The sequence below is a fragment of the Nomascus leucogenys genome, chromosome 20 (genome assembly GCF_006542625.1).
Source record: "Nomascus leucogenys isolate Asia chromosome 20, Asia_NLE_v1, whole genome shotgun sequence".
Taxonomy (NCBI): domain Eukaryota; kingdom Metazoa; phylum Chordata; class Mammalia; order Primates; family Hylobatidae; genus Nomascus; species Nomascus leucogenys.
Genome location: NC_044400.1, coordinates 82889916 through 82917140, shown reverse-complemented (window position 1 = coordinate 82917140; position 27225 = coordinate 82889916). Strand labels below are relative to the sequence as shown.

Here is a 27225-nt window from a genome sequence, read left to right as displayed (position 1 = left end):
GGGCAGCACAGGGTGACCTGGGGCCCTGGGCCTGGTGGAGCTGAGGAAAGGGACAGGCCTGTGGTCGGGGGTCCTAAGTGGGAGGGAGAGCAGAGGGCAGAGGCTTTGCGGGTGGAAGACCCACCCTGGGGGGCGGGCGCAGGTCTGCGGTTTAGATGGAGGTTGCGCTGGCTGGACCGCCTAGGGAAAATGGGTCTGACTGGATGGAGCTGGATGAGAATGGTGGGAGGCCCTGCAGCGGCCGTGGAGAGAACATGCGCGGGGGAAAGCCCCGGTCCTCCCACCGGCTGGCGAAATGGACCTCTGGAAGGAATGGCCACACGGTGTGAAATCACTGGTGTTTATTGGCTGTGATTCCATCCGGAGAGAACACACGCAGGGGCCCCGACATGCAGGAGGAGGCGCAGGCGCAGGACAAACGGACAGAGGACACCACGGTCTAAGCTAAGCTCGCGGCCCGGGGCGCCATGCGCTGGGAACGGGGTGCGCAGGTTCTACGAGAGGACACCCTGTCTGCTCAGAGCTGGCTTTGTAAGGTGTGAAAACAGGAATTTTTAAAAGACACGACCCGGGAGAAATCAGCGAGAGGGCACAGGGCGAGCAGGACGGACAGCGACGTCCCCGCGGGCCGCGTCGCTGGGGTGCAGAGGGGCGCGGTGGTCTCTGCCCGGAGGGGCGTCGGTCGTTAGTATTGCAGTCTAACGTTATGGCTTCTCTAAAGCTATGTAAGGTCATGAAGGTCAATGCCAAGCCACGCCCTGGCCCGAAACACGTGGAGACTTGATGCATTTTTGATGTGGACGGAAAGGGCCCGGGGGCCAGGCGACGCCTGTCAAGATAAAACTCATTAAATGCAAAGACCTCATTTACCTGAGATTCAACAAATTGTGATGCAAATTAAACATGAATGGAGGAAAAACAGGGGCTCGGATGCCGCACCGCAGGGCCACCAGGTGGATTCGGCCACACTCGCGCCGACTGCACGCAGGGAACCCCGCAGGACCCACCCGAGGAGCTGCCCACGGAGGAGTTGCTGGGCAGGGGCGCAGGGTCTCCAGCGTCCGGAGACCCCCTGCGTGCCTCCGGCCTCTGCGGCTCCCGTGGAGGGTACAGTGTTCAATGGGCGAGTGCAGGGGTCCTCCCCAGGGAGAAGCAGCAGCCGCATGGCCGGAGAGACTAGGAGGCCGGGCGGGGGGCGGGGGGCGAGGCCTCAGGAGGAGAGAGGTGACGGGGTGGGGGGCTGGGCGTCCCCCAAACCTATTGCTTTGTTTCCTTTAGTTTAGAAGTGAACGCGGCCCTGGCGTTCGTAAGAAGCAAAACCTTCCAGAGAGGAGAGGAAAGGACGGGGACAGAGACGGATGGACAGGGGCGCGAGGGGGGGGCAGGCCGGGGGGCGGAGAGCGGCCACGTGCGGACGCAAACACTCACGGCGGAGCGATCCGAACCCCGGAGCCCGCGTGCAGGAGGGGGGCCCAGGCCCCGCCGCCCCCGCCCCGCCCGCACTCCCCCATCTGCTATGGCTGTGCTCCTGAATGCGGGCCCGACAGGCGCCCACCGCTGCGAACGCGCGCACAGGGGTGGTCGCGGGGCTGCCCTTCCGGCGGCCCTGGCCTCGGGCGCTGCTGGGTGGGCGGTAAACTGCAAGAGGAAGGGGCGTCCCAGGCGATGGGGCTCCAGCCACCCGCGGGCTGAGGAGCACGGGGCGGACTGGGGGGGGTCCTGGGGGCGCGCGCCCCTTGCCGGGTGAGAGAGGCGGCGGGCGCGGGCAGGGCGGGCCTAGGGCTATGGCTTGTATCGGCGTGGGGGCTGCGCTCTGCTCGTCCCTCAGGGGTCTCCGCGGAGGATGTGTAGGGGGAGGGGCGGGGGCTCCGCGGGGCCGCTGTCCCGCGCGGGGCTACTTCTTGAGCATGTCCTGCAGCGGCCCGGGCAGGTACTTGATGACGGTGTCCAGGATGCTCTCGTCCTCCTCCTCGACCTCGTCCCCGCAGCCCGGCGGGATGGCCTTCTTGGGCCGCGTCAAGCTCCCCTCGGAGTTGGCCTCCATGGCGGCCTGGGCCTCGGCCTCGCGCTCCTCCTTCTTCTTGATGCCGTACTGCGGGGGAGGCGGGGGTCAGGGCGGGGGTCCCGGCGGCTCCCGGGCAGGCCGCAGCCTCCCTGCGCCAGGGACTGGCCCAGGAACCCCCGAAGGCATGGGTGCAGCCCCCTAGCCCACCAGGCACACGAGGACCCCAGAAGGAGAAGAGACCCCACCCCGGGGGGGCCCCTGGAGGAGTGGGAAGCCCCCACGGAGAATGGGGGCCAGGAGCTGACATGGGGGGAGCAGGGAGGGGAGGCTCCCATCTTCCTTGAGAGGAGAGGGGGCTGTGACCCCACCTCTGGCTCCAAACCCAGCCCAGCCCCTGGCATCCTTCCTTCCAGGAAGCCTCCAGCCTGGCGAAGGGAGGGGTGGGCAGGATGCTGCGTGGCAGAGGTGGCGAGAAACAGTCACCCTGCAGCTGACCTCCTGCCCAGTGCCTGGTCCACGACCTGCAGTCACACTCCCGGGCCTAGCCAAGGCTCCCTGGATGCGGCCGCGCGGCCCCAGCAGGGCCACTCCCTGGCAGGCCATTGCAGCTCCGTGGGCAGCCGGCAGGGGGTCCTGGGCTGCCGTCACTTCCAGGCACTGGGTGTCTTGGAATCCCGCCTAGTCGTGCCCTCAGCCAGCATGCTTGGGCCTCACTGAGCCCCTGCCCACCCGCGTTTCTCATCTCCGTGAGTGTGTCTGCCTTCTGTAGTGGCTGAATATTGTCCCCCTCAAATTCATGTCGCCGAGCTTCGAATGTGATCTCATTTGGAAATAGGTCTTTGTTGATGTAATTATGGTAAGGATGGGGATGAGGCCATCCTGGATTTGAGGGGCCTCAAGTCCAGTGAGTGTCCTTGTAAGAGACAGAAAGGACAGACACCCGGATGGGAGCGGACATACAAAAGTGGAGGAAGTCGCGAGTGGCGCGGCCACAAGCCAAGAAACACCAGGGGTTGCGGGGCTGCCAGACACAGGAAGGGGCAGGGAAGGGCCCTCCCCCAGAGCCTCCAGAGGGAGGCTGGGATTTTGGCCTTCTGCCCTCCAGGCCTCTAAGTTTCTGATGTCAGGCCCCGGGGTTTTGGTTTCTAGATCAGTACACCTCTCCACCCCACGCTCCTCCAGCCCTTCTGTGAGCCACCAGCCCAGGAAGCCTGTGGTCATGGTAAGGCCACGGAACTACGTAACAGCCTCCTGCTGCCCAGGAAGGTGGGAACCAGCGAGGTTGGGCTGGCCTGGAAGGATTGGGGGCCTGGTGTCGTATGGAGCCATCCCCTGGACAGGGCCCCGGGGCCAGGTCCAAGGTCCTGGGTCTGAGATTAAGGGTACTCTGGAGCAGTGAAGGTGTCAGCAGCTGTGTCCAGGAGAAAACTGAGGAGGGGAGTGGGCACCAGCACTTTACAGGACGGAGGAGCACACCGCGGGATCACCAGCCGCAGGGAGGGGCCTTTCTGCCCAGGAGGAGCCCCTCCCCTGCCATCTCCTGCTCCTGTCTCAGCAGCCCCTCCCCATAGAAGCGGCTGGTTCTGCTCCTGGTGCTGGGGACCCCCTGGATCTCCAAGGAGGCCCCTCCCTCCTCCCCAATGGGGGGCTGCCTGTGTGCCCCCCAACCCCACGGAGGGCAGTCTCGGCAACTCTCGCCTCCCCTAGGGCTGCAGATGGCTCTGGGTGTGGGGAGCCAGGGCCACCTTCAGTGAGATGGAAAGGAGGGTGCCATGCTCCCAGCCACCTGTGGCCAGAGCACCACCTGGCCACTGAGGAGAGAGAGGGGCTGTGGGCTCGCCCTAGTCCTCAGCAGCCCCTGCACACTTGACAGAGCTGGGACTCCAGGGGTCTCCTCAGTCAAGCGAAGAGCACAGGGTAGGAACGTCCTCCGCAGGGACAGGGGCGTCACCCAGAGGGCCCTGCAGGCCCAGATCAAAGCCCTGACCCTGCGGGGCAGCAAGAGCCGACTGGTTCTCATCCTAGCCATCCACAGCGGGAAGGGCAGTAGCTCCCGGCACGGAAGTGGAGGAAGCATGTGCTCCTCGTCCTATGGGGCCCAGGGGTGCGCTGGGGAGAGCGATGCCACTGGAAGCTAGGTCCCTCCAGCCAGGGGTGTGGGGGTCTGTGCACGCGGCGGCAACACGTGTGCCCAGCCCACGAGGCTGTGTGCCCACAGCAAAGGCACTCAGGAACACGCGTGTGCTCAGAGGAGTATGCATGTAACGGCGGGAACATGAGTTGTGTGAGCAAAGGAACTTCCCGGGTCAGGGGAGTGACCCTCGGGGCTTGGGGCACCGTCTGCAAACGGTGTGGGATCCTTCCCTCTGGGCCCAGGAAGGAGACCCCAGGCCCTGCCCCAGGTTGTGGGACACTCAGAGTTTGGCCTGAAGTGCCAGTTGCTGCACTGAGGCTCCAGGTCATTCTGAGGCTGAGGTCACGCCGGACTTGGCCTGAGGGCCAGGGCCACTCTGCCGGGAAAGCGTTCTCCAGGGCTGGGCTGCACACCAGAGCCTGGCTTCCACACGGTCTGGCCGAGACCCGGTTCTGAGGTGTCTGCTCCAGAGACAAATGCTCAGGCACACCCAGCCCCATGCCCGCCGTGATGCTGGGCAGCAGCTCTCCAGGAAGTAACACCTGAGGATGGGAGTGGCTGCTGGGGGAGCCCAGGAGGCCCTGACATGTCTGAGGTGAGGCCCTGAACCCTGAAAACACCATTCCTGAGAAAAAAGGGCAGTGGGTGCTAATCAATGCTGAAAACCAACAGCAGGAATGATATGAGCAAACTCCCAGCATTCAGCAACCAGGTGGACACCTGCTAGCCAATGTGTGAGCTGTAGGGGGTAGGGGTGTGCAATGTATTCAGACAGCCTAGTGGGCCCTCAGAAGGCCCGTGCAGGAAGGCCCAGGTGTGAGCTGCCCAACATAGGGTGGCTGGAAGCTTATGCAAGCCAAGGGCGGGTCAGCGCGCGGAGCACAGCGGGGCCAGTCTCCCTTCTGCTCCCTGGGCCTGGACCTGTCCAGATGGCTGCCTGACGGGAGGTGCAGGTGAACTGCTCCTCTGGGAACTACCTAGGGGGCTGGAGACTCCAAAAGGACCCAGTCGCCATCTGCAAAGAGGCCTTGGACAGGGCAGCTCAGCGCCTCTTCTCTAACCAACGCCCAAGATGCCTGGGGGTGCCACGGCCCAGGGGAGGCTGGAGGCAGCATGTGTTCTGAAAGGTGGCCATGCCTGAGGGCAGGGTTCCCCCACCCCCAAAGGCTCCATGGAGGAGGGCTCTGTGGGGAAGGTGTGGATGTGGGGTCCGGGGGGGTCCAGTGTGGTGGGGCCTCCAGAGCAGAGCAGCTGGTGGGCTATGGAAAGGGCTGTTCTTGTGGGCAACTGTGTGGCCTCAATCCGTGCCACTTGCTGTTCTCTGAGGGGCTTAGACCCAGGCAGGAGTGCAGGTTGGTGCCTGGCAGCAAGGTCGGGCCAGCCCTCCATAGGCCTGACCAGCGAGCCCTGCACCCCAGCTGCCAGCTCTGGGCCCCACACGGAAGCTGCGGAGGTGCTTACACTTCCCCCTCTCCTGGGCCTCACTCTCCCTGGCCTCTCCCGGTCTCTGGAGGGTGCAGCTGCTGCATCCTGTCTGGGCCACTCAGTCCCTGACACTGCTGGCCCTGTCCCCACCGTCCTTGGGGGCCTGGACATGGTCCCCTCAGCCTGCCCTGCCCTGCCTGTGGGGACCCTGAGGAATGACATGGCTTGGAACAACCAGCGTCCCTCTAAGGTCATGCCAGCAGAGGCCAGAGCCCAGGGGACCCGACCCACTCCAGAGACACCTGCCTGGACACACGGACCCAGACACAGCCCTCCCAGACCCCAGCCCACCATCGCTTTGTGTCCCTCCCTCAGTTGCCACCCACCGCCACCTCCACTTCTACCCAGCGTCAGCTCTCTCTAGCTCTGCTTGGGGCTCTCCAGGTCTTGGCTCTCTCCTCTCTGTTCCCTGTGTCTCGGCCTTGGTTGCTGTCTCTCCCTCTCTCTGTGCCTGTCTCTCCTCTCTTTGTCTCTCTCCCCTCTCTGTCTCTCTCCCTCTCTTTTTCTCTGTCTCTCCCTCTCTGTGTCTCTCTCCGTGTCTGTCTCTTTATCTGTCTCTGTCTCTGTTCTCTGACTCCCCCTTTCTTCTCCTCCTGTCCCCGTCTCCCGCTCCTGATACCCACAGTCTCCTGGGCACATCTGAGTGGGCTCTGGCTGCCTGGCTGAGATGGTGCATTTTCCCCTGACTTCCTCCTGAAGCCCTGGGTCCGCTGGGGGCTGGGGGCTGGAGGCTTGAGCCAGCACAGCAAAGTCGATCAACAGGAGACCCCTGGAAACGTCCAGTGACCCTGGGTGGGATGCCAGGGCACCCAGCCCCCACTCCCCATCAGCGGCTGCTCTGTACACTCCAGGGTGCATGGCGGTGGGCATGGGGCTGCGAGGGACCAGAGAGCGTGGGGAGAATCCATGGGTGGGGAGGGGCTGGCTTTTTGGGTACAGCGGCTGCATGTGCCGCACCTGCCCCGCCCCTGCCCTCCCAGGTCGACCTCTGTCCACTTCGGGAGCTCCAGCTTCCCCACAAGACCCCGTGGAGCCCACCCTTCCCTGAGTGCGGCTGACACAAGGCCAGAAAACAGCTTCTCCACCTGCTCCGGGTGCCGCCGGCAGCAGAGAGGGGTCCCGGGAGTCTGAACCTTCCCACTCCGAAGCCAGGCCCTCTTGGCCCATCCAGCGCAGGGGACTGAGGCCACCTTCTGGGAAACAGCTTCTGGCCTGCCGGGCCTGCTGCGGCCCCTACCCTCGGGGCCAGGGCACGGGGTGAACACTCGGCCCCAGGCCCCTCCTATGTGGGATGCGAACATCTCCTACCGTGCCGGCTCACCCCTGGCTGGAGACTCCTCCAGGCTGATGTCTGTGCCCACTCGGCTTCCAGCCAGGGCCGTGCTGGAGCCACCGAGGAAGCCGGAGCGGCTGTCGGGACCCAGGCTGCTCCCTGTGCCTCGTGCCCCTCGGACCTGGCCGCTGAGGGGACCGGGCTGAGTGGGAGTGACCGTGCGTGGCTGTCCCGGTGCCGGCAGCCACTCTGGGCCGCCTTGTGAATCCCAGCGGGTGCCCGCCTCCCTGCATCCTCACTCCAGGCCGGGCTCATCTCAGAGCGCACCCCCCATGCCAGGTGGCCGCCCCATGACCCCTCAGCCCAGGGCCCCGGGCAGCCAGCCAGGCTCCCCCTTCTCCCGCAGGGCTGCGCATCGGAATGCGGGCCCAAGAAGCCCGCCAGGGCCGGCGCTGTGGTCAGGAGCAGGAGGGGCTGGGCCCTACAGAGGGAGCCCAATCCAGGGGCCCCCACCCCTCACCCCTCCGCCACTCTGAAGTCCCCAAAGGGGAGGAGACACACGGGGACGCCCGCCCCTCCTCCGGGCAGCCCCTTCCACCCAGGCGGGGTCTGGGTCCCCGCTGGACTCAGGGCCGCCTTCCCGCAGGCGGGGCCCGGCCCGCGCGCACCTTGTCTCGGATGCCCTGGCGCATGGCCTCGCGCTCCGCCTCCATCTTGGCGTACTTGGCCTTGCGCTCCTCCTCCGCCTGGCGCAGCGCCTCCTGCCGCTCCTCCTCCTTCTTGGCGGCGTCTGGGTCCTTCTCCTCGTCACCCCCGAGCATCTTCCCCATGTCCTTGGTGGCCCCTGGGACAGAAGTTGGTGATTCAGACCGCCCCATTCACACGTCCAAGGCCGGGCTAGTGTCTCAGCCACACTCCCCCACCCTCTGGTCGACCACCCAACCCTCCATCCACGTGACCCTCCGGCTGCCCCCACCACCCTCCAGCCGCTCCTTCCACCTCCATCTGGCCCTGACCGTCCTGCTGGGGACCCTCGATCTTGTGTGCTGGGGTCTCCTGCTTTGCTTTCTGTTCCTCAGGGGACACAGGCAACTCCGTGGGGGGCGGGAGAGTGGCGCTGTGGTTGCGCATCTGTATGCACCTGTGTGTGACTGCGTGCTTATGCATACGTGTGGCTGTTGTGATTGTGTTTGTGTGTGCACCACGTGGTTGTATGTCTGTATGTGGTTCTGTGTGTGTGTGTGTAATATGCATGCCTGGCTGTGTGGTTGTGCGCGTGTGTGGTTGACTACATGTGGTTGTGTGATCAGGCCTGTGGTCTTGTGGTTGTGTGTGAGCTTCCAGGGGTTGATGCGTCTTCTCTGGTCCTGTGTCCAGCAGAGGCCTGGCCTCCTGGAGGTGGTGCGGTTCAGCCATCTGTGCAGGCAGTGGGTTGAGGGGCAGGGCTGGCTGTCAGAGGCAAGGTCACCAAGTCTGACCCCTGGGGCAGAAGCTGGCATGGGGGCTGGCAGGGGCCCTGCTGGGGCAGGAGCTGGCATGGGGGCTGGCAGGGGCCCTGCTGGGGCTGCAAGGGACCGCTTGTTGCTGGCACCCAGGCCCTAATTGCTCTGCGGTGCTAGTCACTACTTTTCTCATGAGCTGCTGATTCACAGGCCCCACAAACACCTCCCTAAACAGATCTGCAACTCAGCCCACAGGACAGAGATGCATAATTACAGCCTCTGAATACAGCAGGCACTGCGGGGAGCCCTGGCCCTAGGCAGCTCCAGGGAGCACAGCAAGCTGGCTGGACCCAGCACACAGGTGTCACTGAGGGAGGTGACCTGGCAGAGCGGCCAGGCTCCCCCACGGCCACTCACAGCCCTCAGCGTTGCAGGGGTGCTCCTGGACCAGCCTCGTGTGTGTGAGGGGACTCCGGCCACAGGTTACCCCTGCAAATGCCGCTCTCCCCCCGTGGCCACCCGGCTCCCTCTTGAGGTGCTCCTCAGTGGTCAGGCACTGGCTCTGCCCCTCCTTGAAGGTCTTGCCTCTGGGCTCTGCCTTCTGGATGCCAGACCTCCTAAGGACTGCCCCCGACCAGCTGAGCCCATGCCTCGGGTATAAATGTCAGGTGAAATGGTGGGTTGGGCTAACACCACCCAGCCACTTTCCACCTGGATCCAGATGTGCCCCCCCCACCTCGTTTCTGTGAATTCAGCAGCTCCGTGTCCCTGGCACTCTGGGTGCCCCCCCCCCCGCCATTACTATTCTGATACTGGGAAGCTCCATGCTACACAGAGCCTGGGGCGACGCCCTCGCCTGTAGCTATCTGTGCCAGTGCTGCCTCTGCCAGTCACTCAGGAGTGAGCTCCCTGTCGAGGGTGGGCAGGAGCTGTCATGTGGAAGGCCCCCAGCTGTTGGTGGGAGGAGAATAGCTTTTTGGTTGAGTGCTCTGGGCTGAAGGTGTCACTCAGACAGGGCCATGCCTGCATCCTGCAGGCGCCTCCGACTGCACCTGTTTCCCTGCCCCCCATATCCTGGCTGTCTGAAGCTATCACAGGCAGTGGGGTGTGGGGAGAACGAGCCCCTCTTGCTGCCCTCGTCGCTGTTGGGGACAGGCAGGCAGCCTGTGCCAGGCACTGATGGCACAGATCTGGACTCCTCAACAGAAAGCTAAGAGCCTCGTGGTCAGTTCTCAGCCACATCTGCAACGTTCTGCAAAGCAGATTTTAGGCCCATGACTCAAGGGAAACTGGGTCACAGTAGAGTTGCTCCTAGATTCTTCTAACAGTCCCCAGTCATTGGACCGGAATCTCTCTGCCTCCGGCGGGCTGTCTCTGGCAGGTGTGTGGGGGAGGCAAGGACAGCCCCCACAGTCCTGCCTTCGTGCAAATCTTAACCCCCATGAGAAAAGCTAATTCACCCTAAAGTGAGTGACCGGTAGCTCTTTCTCCCTCCTGGAAAGGACTGGCGTCTATAAGGAGGTGGGTGAGTCTGGCCTCTCCCCACATTGCTCTCCTGACTGAAGGGGTTCCTGGCTGGGATGGGGGCTGCAGGGCTTCCGGAGCTCAGTGGGCTGGCCTCTCCCTTTCCCTCCAGCTCATCACGTGGGCTCTGGGTCTAATCATGGGAGCGGGCATTTAGAGAGCACCAGGTGTGCTGCGCTCTGCTCCACGGGTGCCTGTGGGGGGCCCTCCCGCTCTGAGAGTGTGGAGGCCCCACTTGAGCCTTGGGCTGGTCCAGGTGCCAAAGGCTTCTGGAAGGCCCACCCCTAAGAAGCCGGGACTGGGCCGAGGATTCGTGCTCCCCGCAGGCTGCAAAGCCACTAGGCTCAGAGGGACCCGCCGCGAACCTGGGGAGCGTCACAGATGCCGCCCACGCCCCCCGCTTTTCGGGCCCAGGTACTGCGCGGAGCCGTCTCCAGAACCGCTTCCAAAAGCTGGGAATTGGGCGCAGCCAGGAGCGCAACAGAAACTGCGGGAAGCTTGTTCCTGGCACAGAAAGCCAAAGTGCCATTTGCTCTCCTGGCACAGACGCCGGAGCGGCGGGACCGGCGCAGAACGGGCGGCCCCGAGCGCTGCTGCGACCCCGCCAGCCTCAACCTCGACGCCCCGCGACCCCGCCGGACCCTGGAAGCATGAGCTGCACCCCGTATCCGCAGGAGGTCGGCGCTGCGACCAGCCCCCGTTTCCAGAGGAGGCCGCTGCGGTGCGGGGCGGTCCCACGTGGTGCCTGAGGCTGGGACACCCCGACTCTGATTGCAGGGGGATCGCATCCGAGGCTGGGGGTCCCGCAGTCTGGCTGGGGTTCGCTACTGGCCTCGACGCACAGGGGCCGACCCCACCCCGCCCTCGCTCTCTGAGCCTCAGCTTCCCCCGTGAGAGGTGGAGGCGGTGGGGGGGCGCACCGGGCACGACCCCGCGGCAATGACGGGGCTGGCAACGCCCCCCACAGCGGCACAGGTGGATAAACCCTCTGGGGAGGGAGCTCAGTCCCAGCGGGAGGAGCCCTTCCCACCCTGGAGCTCGCCCCAAACGGGCGGGCGGTGCAGATCGCGGCGCCTCCCTGCCCTCTGGCCCTGCTGAGACTCCACCGCCCACCCCACCTCGCGGTAGCAGACGGGGCAGAAGCTGAGACGTTTCCTCTGCAGACTTCGGGGAGGGTGGGGTCAGGGCCGCAGCGTTCCCAGCCCTGAGGCTGTTCCCGGGAGCCCACCTCCCAGACCTTTGCTGGAGTGGCACCCACGCTCCCGAGACGCCCAGTTTCCGGGGGGATCTGCTTATATAGAGCAGCCGCCCCTGAGGTCAAAACCCTGCTCAGGGTTCCCTTACACGGTAAGTACAATGACAATGGCTGCATTCAATTTAGTGTACATTATACATAATATGTATGTAAATACTACATCCATTAAAGTTGATTTTTAAAGCTTCATTTTGAAATAATTGTAGATTTACGGAAGAGTCACAAAGATTGCATAAGAGGGCTCTTGCATGCGGTGCCTGGGCCTCCCTAGAGGCTGACATTGCAGCCACCGAGTGTTCGTCAAAGCTGAGACCTGGACATGGTGCCAGTGACCACCCACGGAAGACTTCATTTGGGCGTCACCACTTTTCCAGATCCGCCTCCCGAGTTCAAGCGATTCTCTTGCCTCAGCCTCCTGAGTACCTGGGACTACAGGCACGCGCCACCACGCCTGGCTAATTTTTGTATTTTTAGTAGAGACGGGTTTCACCGTATTGGCCAGGGTGGTCTCGAACTCCTGACCTCCTGATCCGCCTGCTTCGGCCCCCTAAAGTGTTGGGATTACAGGCATGAGCCACTGCACCCGGCACAATGTTAATTTTTAAGAATGGAAAAATACTTTTTAACTTGAAATAAAACGGGAAAATTATACAATTGAATGAAAAATTAAATAATATCTAAATAAAAACACTTGTTATTTTTCTGGGCTGGGTAACTCCACACGTAAAGACGTCCATCCTCCCCAAACTCCGAAGAGTTAAGAAGAAAATTCTGTGAAATCTGACAAGCTGAGTGTTGCATACAGACCTGCAAAAGGCCCATTTGCCAGGACAGACACCTGAAGGAAAAAGAGGAGAGTGAGGTCCACCAGATACCAAGACAGAATGATGATGGTGTGGCAGGAGGAAGACAGACAATGGGCCCAGAGTGGGGAGCCCGTCCCCAGACCCCCACGGACACAGGACCCACACGTGGGACCAGAGACAGGTGGAGCCTCAGGACCCTGGAGAAAGAATGCAGTATCCCCAGATGGGACAGGATACTTGATGGGAAGGAAGAAAACTGTACCCCTGCACAACACACAGACACATTCTTATTGATTGTAGAACTGAACATGAATGCCAAATAAATGCAGGCAAAGAAAAACACAGTCCTTGCCACCCTCTGGCCCGTCACCAGCTGTATTTCCCTTTGTAGTTGTGCTGTTACCTGAAATGGTGCCATCTGTTGTGTGTTTGCTTCTGATTGCCAGTCCGCTAACAGAAAGCCCCATGGGAGCGGGCACGCCAGTCAGCTCAGAGCTGCATCCCTGGCACCTAGAGCCGAGCCTGCCACACAGCAGGTGCTCAGCAAATAGTCTCGCTCTGTCGCCCAGGCTGGAGTGCCGTGGTAGGATCTCGGCTCACTGAAACCTCCACCTCACGGGTTCCAGTGATTCTCCTGCCTCAGCCTCCCGAGTAGCTGGGATTACAGGCGTCCACCACCACGCCCAACTAATTTTTGTATTTTTAGTAGAGATGGGGTTTCACCATGTTGGCCAGGCTGTTCTCGAACTCTTGACCTCATGATCTGCCCACCTTGGCCTCCCAAAATGCTGGGATTACAAGCCTGAGCCATCGAGCCTGGCCACAACCTGACTTTAAGACTTACTACAATCAAGGCAGTATGGTGTAAACAAAAGAACAGACATATAGGCCAGGTGCAGTGGCTCACGCCTGTAATTCTAGCACTTTGGGAGGCCGAGGTGGGCGGATCACCTGAGCTTAGGAGTTTGAGACAAGCCTGATGGACATGGTGAAACCCCGTTTCTACTAAAAATGCAAAAATTAGCTGGGTGTGGTGGCGCGTGCCTGTAATCCCAGCTACTTGGGAGGCTGAGGCAGGAGAATCGCTTGAACCCAAGAGGCGGAGGTTGCAGTGAGCCAAGATGGCACCACTGAACTCCAGCCTGGGTGACAGTGAGACTCCGTCTCAAAAAAAAAAGAACAGACATACATATAGATCAATGGAACAGTATAGAAAGTCCAGAAATAGACCCATACATATATCGTCAAACGATTTTTGACAGAGCTGCAGAGGGAATTCAGTGAGGGTGAGGCTAGTCCTTACTTCTGTTTTCTTTTCTTAGACAGGGTCTTGCTCCGTTGCCCAGGCTGCAATGCAGAGGCTCAATGCAGCCTCAACTTCCTGGGCTCAACTGATCCTCCCACCTCAGCCTCCCATGTGCCACCACGCCCAGCTAATTTTTTAAAAACATTTTTTGTAAAGACAGGGTCTCACTATGTTGCCCAGGCTGGTCTTGAACTCCTGGGCTCAAGTGATCTGCCTGCCTCAACCTCCCGAAGTGCTGGGGTTGCAGGCGTGAGCCACTGTGCCCGGCCAGATAGTGCTTTCAGAAATGCACTGGCTCAATTCAATATCCATGTGCAAAATAAACACATAGGTAAATGTTTTCCTTTACCTGACACTTTATATAAAAATGAACTCACAATCAATCATAGATCTAAATGTCGAAGCTGAAATTACACAACTTCTAGAAGAAAACGTAAGAAAATTTCTGGGACTCTAGCTTAAGCAAAGATTTCTTGTATAAGTGACAAAAGCATAAATCTTAAAAAAGAAAAATTGATAAATTGAATTTCATCAACATTAAACATTTTTGCTCTTCTGTGATATTATGAGATATATATATATATATGTTTTCATCTATGGCTCCTGCGTCTCTTTCCCATGGCCCTTGTTATAATGTTGGGGCCCTTTAGAATCAGGAAACAGAACCCCTCTCTCTGACCTTCTGCCCTCCTTTCACCTGTGCAGGGCAGGACTCAGATCTTCCCCTGACTTCCTGAGGGTGACTCATAAGCCCTCATTTCAGAAGGGGCCCTGCCCCGTGCCCTGGAGGAAGGAACGCTGCAGAGAGAGGCCAAGAGGAATCTGGACAGGCCTTGCTCGGTTTAGATCCCGCCCTTCTCATCGGTCGCATTTCTACGGGGACGTCCATGCTTCTTCCACCATGCCTACCCCATGGAGTCTCCTCAGGAGGCGGGGTTCAGGAGCTTCCAGAGAGCTGGGCATGGAGGCTGGAAGGAAGGCAAAGAACTCATCCACATGCCAGGAGGGTGGCACCCCAGCTCCACGGGGTGGAAGCTCCTCAGGAGGGTGGCACCCCAACTCCACGGGGTGGAAGCTCCTATGCTTGGGACCCTTCAGGCCTGGCCATGTGTCTCTTCATCTGGCTACGTGTATCCTTGAAAATATCCTTTGTAGGCTGGGCACGGTGGCTCACACCTGTAATCCCAGCACTTTGGGAGGCCAAGACGGGCGGATCACCTGAGGTCTGGAGTTCGAGACCAGCCCGGCCAACATGGTGAAACCCCGTCTCTACTAAAAATACAAAAATTATCCAGGCATGGTGGCATGTGCCTGTAATCCCAGCTACTCGGGAGGCTGAGGCACGAGAATTGCTTGAACCCAGGAGGCAGAGGTTGCAGTGAGCCGAGATTGCACCATTGTACTTTAGCCTGGGCAATGGAGGGAGACTCTATCTCAAAAAATAAAAAATAAAAAGATCCTCTGTAATAAACCACAGGCGTGTGTTTCCCTGAATTCCGTGAGCTGCTCTAGCAATTAAACCCAAGAGGGGGTCGCATGAACCCCAACTTGAAGCTGGTCGTTCAGACATTCTAGGGTCCTGGACTTGCGACTGGTGGGATGGAGGGGGCAGCCTTGTGGGACTGAGCCCTCAACGCGGGGTTTCTCCAGGTAGACAGCATCAGAATGGAATTGAATTGGAGGGCACCCTGCTGTTGTCCACTGCAGGACTGACTGCTTGCTTGGTTGGGGGAGGGGGGGAACCTTCATACATTTGGTCACAGACGTCTTCTGTGTTTGATTATCCTTGTGGAGTGAGGGCAGAGGGAAAAACAGTTTGAGTTTTTCTTAACACCTTCAAAAGACACTGTCTTAAAAAATGAAAAGGTACACCACAGGCTGAGAGAATATATTTGCAAACCACACATCTGATAAAGATCTTATATTCATGGCCGGGCGCAGTGGCTCATGCCTGTAATCCCAGCACTTTGGGAGGCCAAGGCGGGCAGATGACTTGAGGTCAGGAGTTCGAGACTAGCCTGGACAACATGGGGAAACCCCGTCTCTACTAAAAAAAAAATATATACACACACACACATATGTATGTATATATATATATACACATACATACACACATATATGTGTATATATACACATACATATATGTGTGTGTGTGTATGTAGATATATGTATATATATGTATATATATATTAGCCAGGCATGGTGACGGGCGCCCGTAATCCCAGCTACTTGAGAGGCTGAGGCAGGAGAATTATTTGAACCCTGGAGGTGGAGGTTGCAGTGAGCCAAGATCGTGCCACTGCACTCTAGCCTGGGCGACAAGGCAAGCCTCTGTCTCAAAAAAACAAAAGGTTGGCCGGACGCAGTGGCTCACACCTATAATCCTAGCACTTTGGGAGGCTGAGGCGGGCGGATCACGAGGTCAGGAGATTGAGAACAGCCTGGCTAACATGGTGAAACCCCATCTCTACTAAAAAAAAAAAAAAAAAATGCAAAAATTAGCCGGGCGTGGTGGCACGTGCCTGTAGTCCCAGCTACTCGAGAGGCTGAGGCAGCAGAATTGCTTGAACCTGGGAGGTGGAGGTTGCAGTGAGCCAAGATCAGGCCAATGCACTCCAGTCTGGGTGACAGAGCAAGACTCTATCTCAAAAGAAAAAAAAAGGCTGGGCGCGGTGGCTCACGCTTGTAATCCCAGCACTTTGGGAGGCCGAGGCGGGCGGATCACGAGGTCAGGAGATCGAGACCACGGTGAAACCCCGTCTCTACTAAAAATACAAAAAATTAGCCGGGCGTGGTGGCGGGCGCCTGTAGTCCCAGCTACTCAGAGAGGCTGAGGCAGGAGAATGGCGTGAACCCGGGAGGCGGAGCTTGCAGTGAGCCGAGATTGCGCCACTGCACTCCAGCCTGGGCGACAGAGCAAGACTCCGTCTCAAAAAAAAAAGTCTTATATTCAGAATACACAAAAAACTCTTACAACTCAATAACAGGAACACAAACAACCTGATTTTTAAAGTGGACAAAAGACATTTCACCAAAGAAGAGAAACAGATGGCAACTAAGTATAGTCATGGACGATGTAAGGCAACATGATGTCGCAGCTATTGTAAGATGTACCACGTGGTACCTTTTCTATGTTTAGAGGTGCTTAGGTATGCAAATACTCACCGCTGTGTTACAACTGCCGCCGCATTCAGGCAGTCACCTGCTGTGCAGGGTTGTGCCTGGGAGCACCGGGCTACCCCCAACAGCCTCAACAGCCTGGGTGTGCAGGCTTGCTCCATCCGGGTGTGCAATAGTGCACTCTTTGATGTTCACACAATGACAAAGTCACCTAATGACACAGTCCTCAGAACTTGTCCCCTTCGTTACATGATGCACGACTGCACGAAAAGACACACGTGGCTGTTACAAATAAAGCTGACTGACATGTCAGTCATAAGGGAGTTCAAACTTAAATCACACAGAGATACCACCACATTCCTACTCAAATGTCGGAAATTAAAAAGATTGACTGTGCTAAGTGTTGGCAAGGAACACTGGTGGAGGAACTGGAACACTCATGCATACTTGTGGGAGGGAAATGCTACAACCACTTTGCCAAGAGTTGAGCATTTTCCTGTACAATTGAACATGCCCACCAAATGACCCAGAAATTCCACTCCTAGGTGTTTCCCCAAGAGAAACAAACACTTAAGTTCACACAACGGCAGGAACAGAAATGTTCATGGTAGTTTCATTTGTAACAGCCAAAACCAGAAAGCAACTCAAATGTCCATCAACAGGTGAATAGTCAAACTGTGGTATGTCCGCACAGGGAGCATCACTTAGCAACAGAGACAGACAAATTGCTGATACACCAAACAACGCGGGAGAATCTCAAAGTCTTTATGCTGAGTGTAAAAGGCCAGATACAAATTATTTAATTTCATGTATGTACATTTGGGTGCAAACTAATCTATAGTGACAGAAAGAAAATATAGATTGCCTGGGGCCAGGCAGACTTAACCATGGTGATGGTGAAACTCATTGGAGTGTACCCTTAAGAGGGAAATGGTTATTAAAAATAAATTGCATCACTATCAAATTGATCAGAAGCCCTAACAAATTAAAAGCTAGAGATATTACACGCCATTTTCCCTGATCATAATCTAATCAAGTTACAAATACTAAAAACATGACCAAACCACTAACTATGGAAGCCCAAATATCAGAAACGAGGACGTAAGTAACCCTTCAACTGAAGAGGAAATAAAAACTGAAACTGTAAAAATTCCAGAAAGCAGCCGAGCGCGGCGGCTCACACCTGTAATCCCAGCACTTTGGGAGGCCAAGGCGGGAGGATGACAAGGTCAGGAGTTTGAGACCAGCCTGGCCAACATCATGAAACCCCGTCTCTACTTAAAAAGATACAAAAATTAGCCGGGCATGATGGCACATGTCTGTAATTCCAGCTACTCAGGAGGCTGAGGCAGGAGAATTGCTTGAACTCGGGAGGCAGATGTTGCGGTGAGCCAAGATTGCGCCACTGCACTCCAGCCTGAGCAACAGAGTGAGTCTCCGTCTCAAAAAAAAAAAAATTCCAGAAAGCATGAAAGATAAACACTAGATGTCTAAACTTAGGGTCCAGGACTAAAACTTTTTTGGGAGGAAATTCATAGTCTTTCATTTTAAAGAAGAGCAGAAAGTATAGGAACTTCATTGCCATCTTAAGAAATTTAAAAGAAACAAAACAAAATAACCCCAAATAAGACAGGAAGAGATAATTAATGAAGAAAAAAGCAGAAAATGGACAATGGTGAACAGTAAATCTGCCTGCAGTAAGACCGAGGGTGTGACACACAGCAGCTTCTGCGATTCTGCGCTGTTTCGGAGGTTCCGGTGAAGTGCATGAGAAAATAAGACACAGTCATGTGCCACATAAACATGTGCCGTTTCAGTCAACAGCAAGCCGTGTGTACAACAGTGCCCTGGGAGGTGACAGCTCCGAATTCTCACGGTGCCTTTTCTTTTCTTTTTTTTTTTTGAGACCTGTTGTCCAGACTGGAGTGCAATGGCGTGATCTTGGCTCACTGCAACCTCCACTCCTGGGTTCAAGCCATTCTTGTGCCTCAGCCCCCCAAGTAGCTGGGATTACAGGCGTGTGCCACCACGCCTGGCTAATTTTTGCATTTTTAGCAGAGATGGGGTTTCACCATGTTTGGCCAAGCTGGTCTCAAACTCCTGACCTCAAATGATCCACCCACCTTTGCATCCCAAAGTGTTGGGATTACAGGCGTGAGCCAGCACGCCTGGCCTCACGATGCCTTTTCTATGCTTAGATGCACAGCCTTATCCTGGTGCTAACACTACTGTGGTGTTCAGTGAGGTGTCTGCTGTGCAGGTTTGCAGCCACGGAGCAATGGTTGCGCCACATGGCCTAGGCGTGTAGGAGACTACATCATCTAGGCTTGTGAAGGGAGATTCCATGACAGTCCCACAGCCACGAACGTATTCCCGTCAACACAGGACAGTAATAAGAGTTATATCATAAAAGAAGACAGACAATTCTCTCTGTCTCCATCTCTCCCACCTCTCTTCCTGATGACACGATCCTATCTCTAAGAAACTCAAGACAGTGCAGTAAAAACCTACCAGAACTCATCATGGAATGTGGTAGCATGGCTAAATGCAATATCCATACTTCAGAATTAATAGCTTTCCCCCACACTGTCAAGAACAAGCTAGAAACAGGAACAGGAATGACGTTCCACTTACAATAATGAGGAAAACATACAATAAGTAAGAAAATATAACCTACTTAGAAATAAATTTAACAAGGAAATCTATAGAACCTATATCAGAAAAACATCATCGATTTAAATTGTATGGTTTTGGAAAGACATGCCAGATTTTTGGTGGGCAGGCTTAATATCATAATGATGGCAGCCGCATCAATAATAATGTGTAATTGTATGTAATCCGGATCGCACCTCCAGCTTAAACTCCAACGCTTTCATTCTTTTTGGGGCTTTGGATAAAATTAAGGTTCATATGGCAGAATCGATGTCAGAGGAGACTCAACCCAAGTGTCACAAAGAAGTGGAAACGCACCTTGCAGGGGCTCGGGAAGTGCCTGCAGAGTCACAGAGACGGCTCTGGCGGTCGTCAGCCCGGAGGCCGGCAAGCGTGGGGAGCTGCTTCCTCAGCCTCTACGGGAAAGGTGGGCGGCAGCAGCCATTTTGGAACGCAAGCAGCAGCCATTTTGGAACGCAGGCGGCAGCCATTTTGGAACGTAGTGCGATGGCGCCCAGCACGTGTGGAGTTCACCCAGCGTCCCACTCCTGGGCGGCGGCCTGCTAGGGTGGGTGCTCCTCTGTGGAGAAACGTGCCCACACACGCTCGCACACCGTCTGTCTCGGCAGCGGCCCTGGCGTGCGGCTGGAGACAAGGTGATATCTTGGGCGTGTGGCCATAAGGCCACCGCACATCCACGGCAGGGAAGCCCGGGGCCTGGAGAGGGAGGGAGGGGCTGCTGTGGGCGCTGTAGCCGGAGAGCCACAGGCAGACAAGCGCGTCGCAGAGCCCATGTTTGGAAGGCAGAAATGAAAAACAATCATGTATGAATATGCCCATGTTGTTATGATTATCTAAAGACAGAAGGAGGATGGGAGGGTTACACACCAGGTTCACACTGAACCCAAACCCTGAAAAACATAACAGGTGTTCCTTTCAAGCTCTCATGGAATGCTTACAAGGGCTGGGTGTCAGTCTGCACCACAATGAGATACGGCTCACACCCACTCAGACGGCTATTATCAAAAACCAGGAAATCACAAGTGTTGGCAACAACGTGAAGAAACTGGAACCCTGTGCCTTGTTGTTGGGAATGAGAAACAGCGCAGCTGCTGTGGAAACAGTCTGGCAGTTCCTCAAAAAATTAAACATAGAATTGCCATATGATCCAGCGATTCCATTTCTGGGTATAGACCCACAAGAACGGAAAGCAGAGACTCTCACAGATACCTCCATACCCCTGTTCATAGCAGCATTAACCACAATAACCAAGAGGGAGAAACAACCCAAGGCATCCATCAGCACATGAACGGACAAGCACAATGTGGTGTAGAAGAATGGAATATTATGCAGCCTTAAAAAGGGATTAAGTTCCAACACAGACTGCAACATGGATGAACCTTGAGGACACTATACTAAATGAAATAAGCCAGACACAAAAGGACAAATAGTGTAAGATTCCACTTACATGAGGTCCCTAGAGTAGCCAAATTCATTGAGACAGGAAGTAAAGTGATGGGTGTGAGGGGCTGGGGGAAGGTGAGTGGGGAGTGAGTGTTTAATGTAGACAGTTTCAGTTGGAAATCATGAAAAGTTCTGAAAATAGAGGTGTTAGTTGCACAACATTGTGATGTACTTAATGCCACTGAATTGTGCACTTAAACAGTAAATTTTATGCTATATATTTTACCACAAAAAAGAGAAGCAAAGCATATACCTGACTTCAAACTATACTACAAGACTGCAGTAACCAAAACAGCATGGTACAGGTACAAAAACAAACACATAGAACAATGGGACAGAATAGAGAACTCAGAAATAAGACTGCACACCTACAATCATCTGATTTTCAACAAACCTGACAAAAACAAACAATGAGGAAAGGATTCCCTATTTAATAAATGGTGCTGGGAGAACTGGCTAGCCATATGAAGAAAATGGAAACTGGACCCCTTCCTTACACCTTATACAAAAATTAACTCAAGGTGAATTAAAGACTTAAATGTAAAACCCAAAAGTATAAAAACCCTAGAAGAAAATCTAGGCAATACCATTCAGGACATAGGCAAGGGTGAGAATTACATGATGAAAACATCAAAAGCAATTGTAATAAAGCAAACACTGACAAATGGGAGCTAATTAAAGAGCTTCTGCATGGCAAAAGAAACTATCATCAGAGTGAGCAGACAACCTACAGAATCGGAGAAACATTTTTCAATCTATCCATCTGACAAAGGTCTAATGTCCAGAATCTACAAGGAACCCAAGCAAAAGACATTTATGCGGCCAACAAACCTGTGAAAAAAAGCTCAGCATCACTGATCACTAGAGAAATGCAAATCAAAACTGCAATGAGATACCATCTCACACCAGTCAGTATGGTGATTATTAAAAAGTTAAGAAACAACAGATGCTGGGAAGGTTGCAGAGAAATAGGAACACTTTTACACTGTTGATGGGAGGGTAAATTATTTCAACCACTGTGGAAGACTGTGGCGATTCCTCAGAGACCTAGAACCAGAAATACCATTCGACTCAGCAATCCGGCTGGCAGGTGCAGCAAACCACCACGGTACACATTTACTACCTATGTAACAAACCTACACATCCTGCACATGTATCCCAGAACTTAAATTTTTTTTTGTTTTTGAGATGGAGTTTCACTCTTTGTTGCCCTGGCTGGAGTGCAGTGGCACAATCTCGGCTCACTGCAACCTCTGCCTCCTGGGTTCAAGAGATTCTCCTGCCTCAGCCTCCCAAGTAGCTGAGATTATGGGCAGGTGCCACCATGTGCAGCCAATTTTTTTGTGTGTGTGTATTTTTAGTAGAGATGGGGTTTTCACCGTGTTGGTCAGGCTGGTTTCAAACTCCTGACCTCAAGTGATCGCCCTCCTCGGCCTCCCAAAGTGCTGAAATTACAGGCGTGAGCCACCTTGCCAGGCCTTAAATTTTTTTTAAAACAGAGAAGCATACATTTTAAATGATTTATAATCTCACCTGTTAAAAAAATGTTAGGCCACCTCTGTTGACATTTGTCTTTCTTGATGTATATGAATCTCAATGTGTTTTCCAGAGCAGAAATAAGGCTCCATGCTTTGGCTCAGAGTCACGGCACAGGTGCAGCACAACCAGGAATAAAAAATCCTTGCCGGGTGCGGGGGTCACACCTGTCATCCCAGCACTTTGGGAGGGTAAGGTGGCTGGATTGCTTGAGCCCAGGAGCTCAAGACCAGCCTGGGTAACATGGCAAAACCCTGTCTCCACAAAAGAATTATGAAAAATTAGCCAGGCATGGTGGCGTGCACCTGTGGTCTCAGCTACCCGGGAGGCTGAGGCGAGAGAATCTCTTGAGTCTGGGAGGTGGAGGTTGCAGTGAGCCAAGACCCTGGCTCAAAATAAAAAATAAAAAAAAATCCTCCCCCTGGACCCTTGTAAATGTAACATCTCTCTAACAACAGATGAGTTGGAAAATATTAAAACCACAGTGACCACATCTCCAGGAACTGGATGTATTGAGGCCTCGATCCAGCGGCATCTCAGGGCTGGCCCATGCTGTCCACTCCCTGAAATGCTCACGCTCCCGGCAAGCCCAGGCACACACAGCAAAACACACCTCACTCCAGCCGCCAGAGAAAAAGCAACCAAACCAACCAAGGCAGGCAGAGGAAAGGAGTTTGCAAAGCTAACAGCAAAACGAATCTGTCCAGAAAGACAAACGTCAAGAGTCAGCAGTTCAGGAGGTGGGTCTTGAACCTCCCATAAAACAGGCATCGGGCAGCTGCTCAGAGTGAGAAGACAGAAAGAAGCCCGGGAAACGATTGAGAACTAGCCACACCTAGACAGGAAATAAATGGTCAAATAATATTTTACACACACTTTCCTAATACACTTAAAAACTTGAATGAAATGGATTGTCTTTAAAACCCGTTGTAAAAATCTGAGAACGACGTCTAAGAATTCACAGATGGATTCTTTCAAACATTCAAGAAGCAGATAATTCCAATGATATTTAGAATGTTCTTGGAACGGAGAAAAGGAAATCCTCTGGGTTATTTTTGTGAAATTAACATAAGAGCGATGCCAGACATTGGTGGAGAGATAGCGATAGAGATAGAGAGAGCGTGAGTGCGCGGGCGGCAGGCCGGGCTCCAGCAAGAATGTCAGTGCTGAACGCTGGGCCAGAGCGGGAGGAGTGTCTGGCGTTCCTTACTGAATTCCATGGGAAACACAGTGAGTACTCAGTGGGGCTCATTTTAGCAAAGTGAGGATAGTTCAATATTCAAACACGATTATGCTCTTCACGCTGTGAACCATATCTCGGTGCTATTCTCAGGGCTGTCGGGTGGCTCTCGCCACCCCACGTCCTCGCCCACAGACAGTGGAACGGGGATGACTCCCCAAGGCCCCTTCAGCCCTGAGTAGGGCAGGAGGGCATGGGGTAGGGCCTGGCCAAAGCTTCCCATTCTCCCCGACAAAGGGGCCCAATGGCCACCAAGCCTCTGCCCTGCCTCCCTCCCTCACTCAGCCTTGAACATGGACACATGGCCTGAGGGGATGGGGGGGGACCTCAGGCCGTGGGGTCCACATGTGTGACCACTTCATGACCATCACAAAGGTAGGCGTCCTCTGTAACTCTCAGAACCCAACTTTTAAGCAGCTTTATGGAGGTAATTGACATACCCTAAGTCTGTTTTGACGCGTGTATATGTGTGTGAAGCCATCACCGCAATCAAGACGGTGGACACGTCCAGCCCTCAGGTTTCATGGTGGCCTGTGTGGCCCCTTCCACCCACCACTCCAGCCACTGACCTACCTCCTGTCACTATGGATTATGGGCTTTCTCTAGAACTTTATATAAAGGGACGCAGGCAATACGTGGTATCTGCAGCAGGCCGGGGGACTGGCCCCGTTTACTGAGTTTGCTGCTTTCTGGGATGCCCTGTCACACCAGGAGCTCACCCCTCTCCATGCTGAGCAGGACCCCACAGCGTGGATGCACACAGCTCCTTCACCCGCCCACCTGTGCGTGAACCGTGGGTTGTTCCCGCACATGTCCGTGTGGATCTGTGCTTTCATTTCTCTTGGGTCAACGTCTAGGAGCAGAATTGCTCAGTTGTGTATTAAATTTCTATTTTGCTTTTTAAGAAACAGCCAAGCTGTTTTCCAGTGTGGTTGTGCCATTTTAAGCTCCCACTGGAGAGCATGAGGGCGTGGGTTTCTCCACATGCGTGAGTGGCTCTGTTGACTCCGGCCGCCCTAGTGGGTGTGGTGGCATCTCGCTGTGGTGTGTCCCTGTGACCAGCACTGCCGAACATCTTCATATATCCTTAATAATCATTCCTTTAATTCCCGTATCTTCTTTGGGGGAATATCTATTCAAATCTTTTGCACATTTTCTTCTTTTTCTTTTTCTTTTTTTTTTTTTTTTGAGTTGGAGTTTCACTCTTGTTGCCCAGGCTGGAGTGCAATGGTGTGGTCTTGGCTCACTGCAACCTCCACCTCCTGGGTTCAAGCGATTCTTCTGCCCCAGCCTCCCAAGTAGCTGGGATTACAGGCGCTTGCCACACCTGGCTAATTTTTGTATTCTTAGTAGAGGCAGGTTTTCACCATGTTGGCCAGGATGGTCTTGAATTCCTGAACTCAGGTGATCTGCCTGCCTCAGCCTCCCAAAGTGCTGGGATTACAGGTGTGAGCCAGCACGCCCAGCCTCTAATTTCCTTTTTTTTTTAATAAGAAGTGGGACCTTGCTCTGTCACCCAGGCTGGAATGCAGTGGTGAGATCATGGCTCACTGCATCCTTGAACTCCTGCGCTTAAGTGTTCCTCCCACCTCTGCCTCCCAAGTAGTTCAGACCACAAGGGCACACTGCTGTGCCCAGCTAATTTTTAAATTTTTTATAGAGATGGGATCTCACTACATTGCCCAGGTTGTCCAGGCTGGCCTCAAACTGCTGAGCTCAAGTGATCTTCCCACCTTGGCCTCCAGTCAGCTAAGGCTGCAGGTGCATACCACCATGCCCAGCTAATTTTTTTTTTTCCATAGAGATGGGATCTTGCTATGTTGCCCAAGCTGGCCTGGAACTCCTGGCCTCAGGCAATCCTTCCTCCTCAGCCTCCCAAAGTGTTGGGATTACAGACATGAGCCACCACACCCAGCCTCTAATTTCCACTTTGATTTCTTCCTTGGCTCGTGGGCTATTTAGAAGTGTGTTCTTTAGTTTCCAACTGTTTGGAGGATTTTCTAGATACCTTTCTTTCTTTATTTCTCATTGCATTTCATTGTAGTTGGGAGAATATATTTTGCATGACGCAAACCCTTTCACGTGCGCTGAGACTTGTTTCAGGGCCTCGAATATGGTCTGTCTTGGCAAATGCCCCATGTGTGCTTGAAAAGAAGGCCTGCTCTGCTGTCGCTGCTCAGAGCGTCTGTGAACATCAAGCAGGTCAGCCTGGCTGGCTGTGCTGCTCAGGTCCTGTCTGTCCTTTCTGCTTCTTTGTCCTTTGGGTACCAGTTTTTGAGTTGAATATCTCCAGCTAAAACTGTGGGTTTGTGTGTTTCTCCTGTGATCTCCTTCTGTCTTTGCTGACATATATTGGAACTCAGCTGTCGGGTATAGAAGCAGTTGAGACCATGATGTCCTCTTGATTAACTGACCTCTTAATCACCAGGAAATGACTTCCTTCATCCCTGGCAGTATTTCTGGCACTGAAATCTCCTTGGTCTTATATTAATATAGCCACTCAAGTTTTCTTCTTATTTTTTCCTATCTTTTCACCTTTACCTGACTAGAGTCTTTATATATATATATTTATTTATTTATTTGAGACAGAGTCTTGCTATGTCACCCAGGCTGGAGTGCAGTGGCATGATCTCGGCTCGCTGCGACCTCTGCCTCCCAGGTTCACGTGATTCTCCTGCCTCAGCCTCCTGAGTAGCTGGGACTACAGGCGCCCACCACCACGCCCGGCTAATTTTTGTATTTTTAGTAGAGACAGGGGTATCACCGTGTTGTCCAGGATGGTCTTCATCTCCTGACCTCAGGTGATTCAGTTGCCTCAGCCTCCCAAAGTGCTGAGATTACAGGCAGGAGCCACCGCACCCAGCAGAGTCTTTTTATATTTAAAGTGGGTTTCTCGTATGTAGCACAGAACTGGGTCTTGATTTTTTATCCAATCTGACAATTCTGCCTTTTAATGAGAGTGTTCCCAACAGACAGAGAAGAAAAAGTCATAAATCACAGGGTGTCCATCAGAGTAACAAGAAGGGTATGGGCTTCAGTGTGGGGAAATTATCTTCAGACAGAATACTGCTCAAATCCCACCTAACAAAGTTCCAAACTAAGAGAGGACCAAACTCTTTCTAAGTAACTTGACCACATCAAGAGCAAAACTCAAGAATATACTTGAGGGCCAGGCACGGTGGCTCATGCCTGTAATCCCAGCAGGTTCCTAATGCTGGGTGTCCTAACACCGGGTGTCCTAACGCCGGGTGTCCTAACGCCAGGTGTCCTAACGCCAGGTGTGCTAATGCTGGGTGTCCTAACGCCGGGTGTCCTAACGCCGGGTGTCCTAATGCCAGGTGTCCTAACGCCAGGTGTGCTAATGCTGGGTGTCCTAACACTGGGTGTCCTAACGCTGAGTGTCCTAACGCTAACGCTGGGTGTCCTAATGCTGAGTGTCCTAACGCTAATGCTGGGTGTCCTAACGCTGAGCGTCCTAACACTGGGCGTCCTAACGCTGGGCATCGTAACGCTAACGCTGGGTGTCCTAATGATGGGTGTCCTAACGCTGAGTGTCCTAACGCTGAGCGTCCTAATGCTGGGTGTCCTAACACTGGGCATCGTAACGCTAACGCTGGGTGTCCTAATGCTGGGTGTCCTAACGCTGAGCGTCCTATGCTGGGTGTCCTAACGCTGAGCGTCCTAACGCTGGGTGTCCTAACGCTGGGTGTCCTAACGCTGGGTGTCCTAATGCTGGGTGTCCTAATCGCTGAGCGTCCTAACGCTGGGTGTCCTAACGCTGGGTGTCCTAATGCTGGGCGTCCTAACGCTGGGTGTCCTAATGCTGGGCGTCCTAACGCTGAGTGTCCTAACGCTAAGGCTGGGTGTCCTAACGCTGGGTGTCTTAACGCTGAGTGTCCTAACGCTAAGGCTGGGTGTCCTAACGCTGGGTGTCTTAACGCTGAGTGTCCTAACGCTAAGGCTGGGTGTCCTAACGCTGGGTG

At 54.7% G+C, this 27225-nt stretch overlaps 1 protein-coding gene across 2 annotated transcripts in view; it reads right to left on the bottom strand.

Annotated features, from left to right (window-relative positions):
* Positions 1-326: 326 nt before the first annotated feature.
* The window catches only part of CPLX1 (complexin 1), a 40972-nt gene continuing 14073 nt past the window's right edge, over positions 327-27225 (bottom strand). The window contains exons 1-3 of one of the 2 annotated variants that reach the window (XM_030801470.1): positions 19321-19468; positions 7566-7741; positions 327-2092 (exon numbers count right to left, since the gene is read on the bottom strand). In XM_030801470.1, coding sequence (XP_030657330.1) covers positions 1895-2092; positions 7566-7727 — 360 coding nt within the window. In that variant the 5' untranslated portion in view covers positions 7728-7741; positions 19321-19468 and the 3' untranslated portion in view covers positions 327-1894. Of the gene's footprint in view, positions 2093-7565; positions 7742-19320; positions 19469-27225 lie in introns of those variants that run through there. The other variant, XM_030801469.1, reaches the window with a different exon arrangement.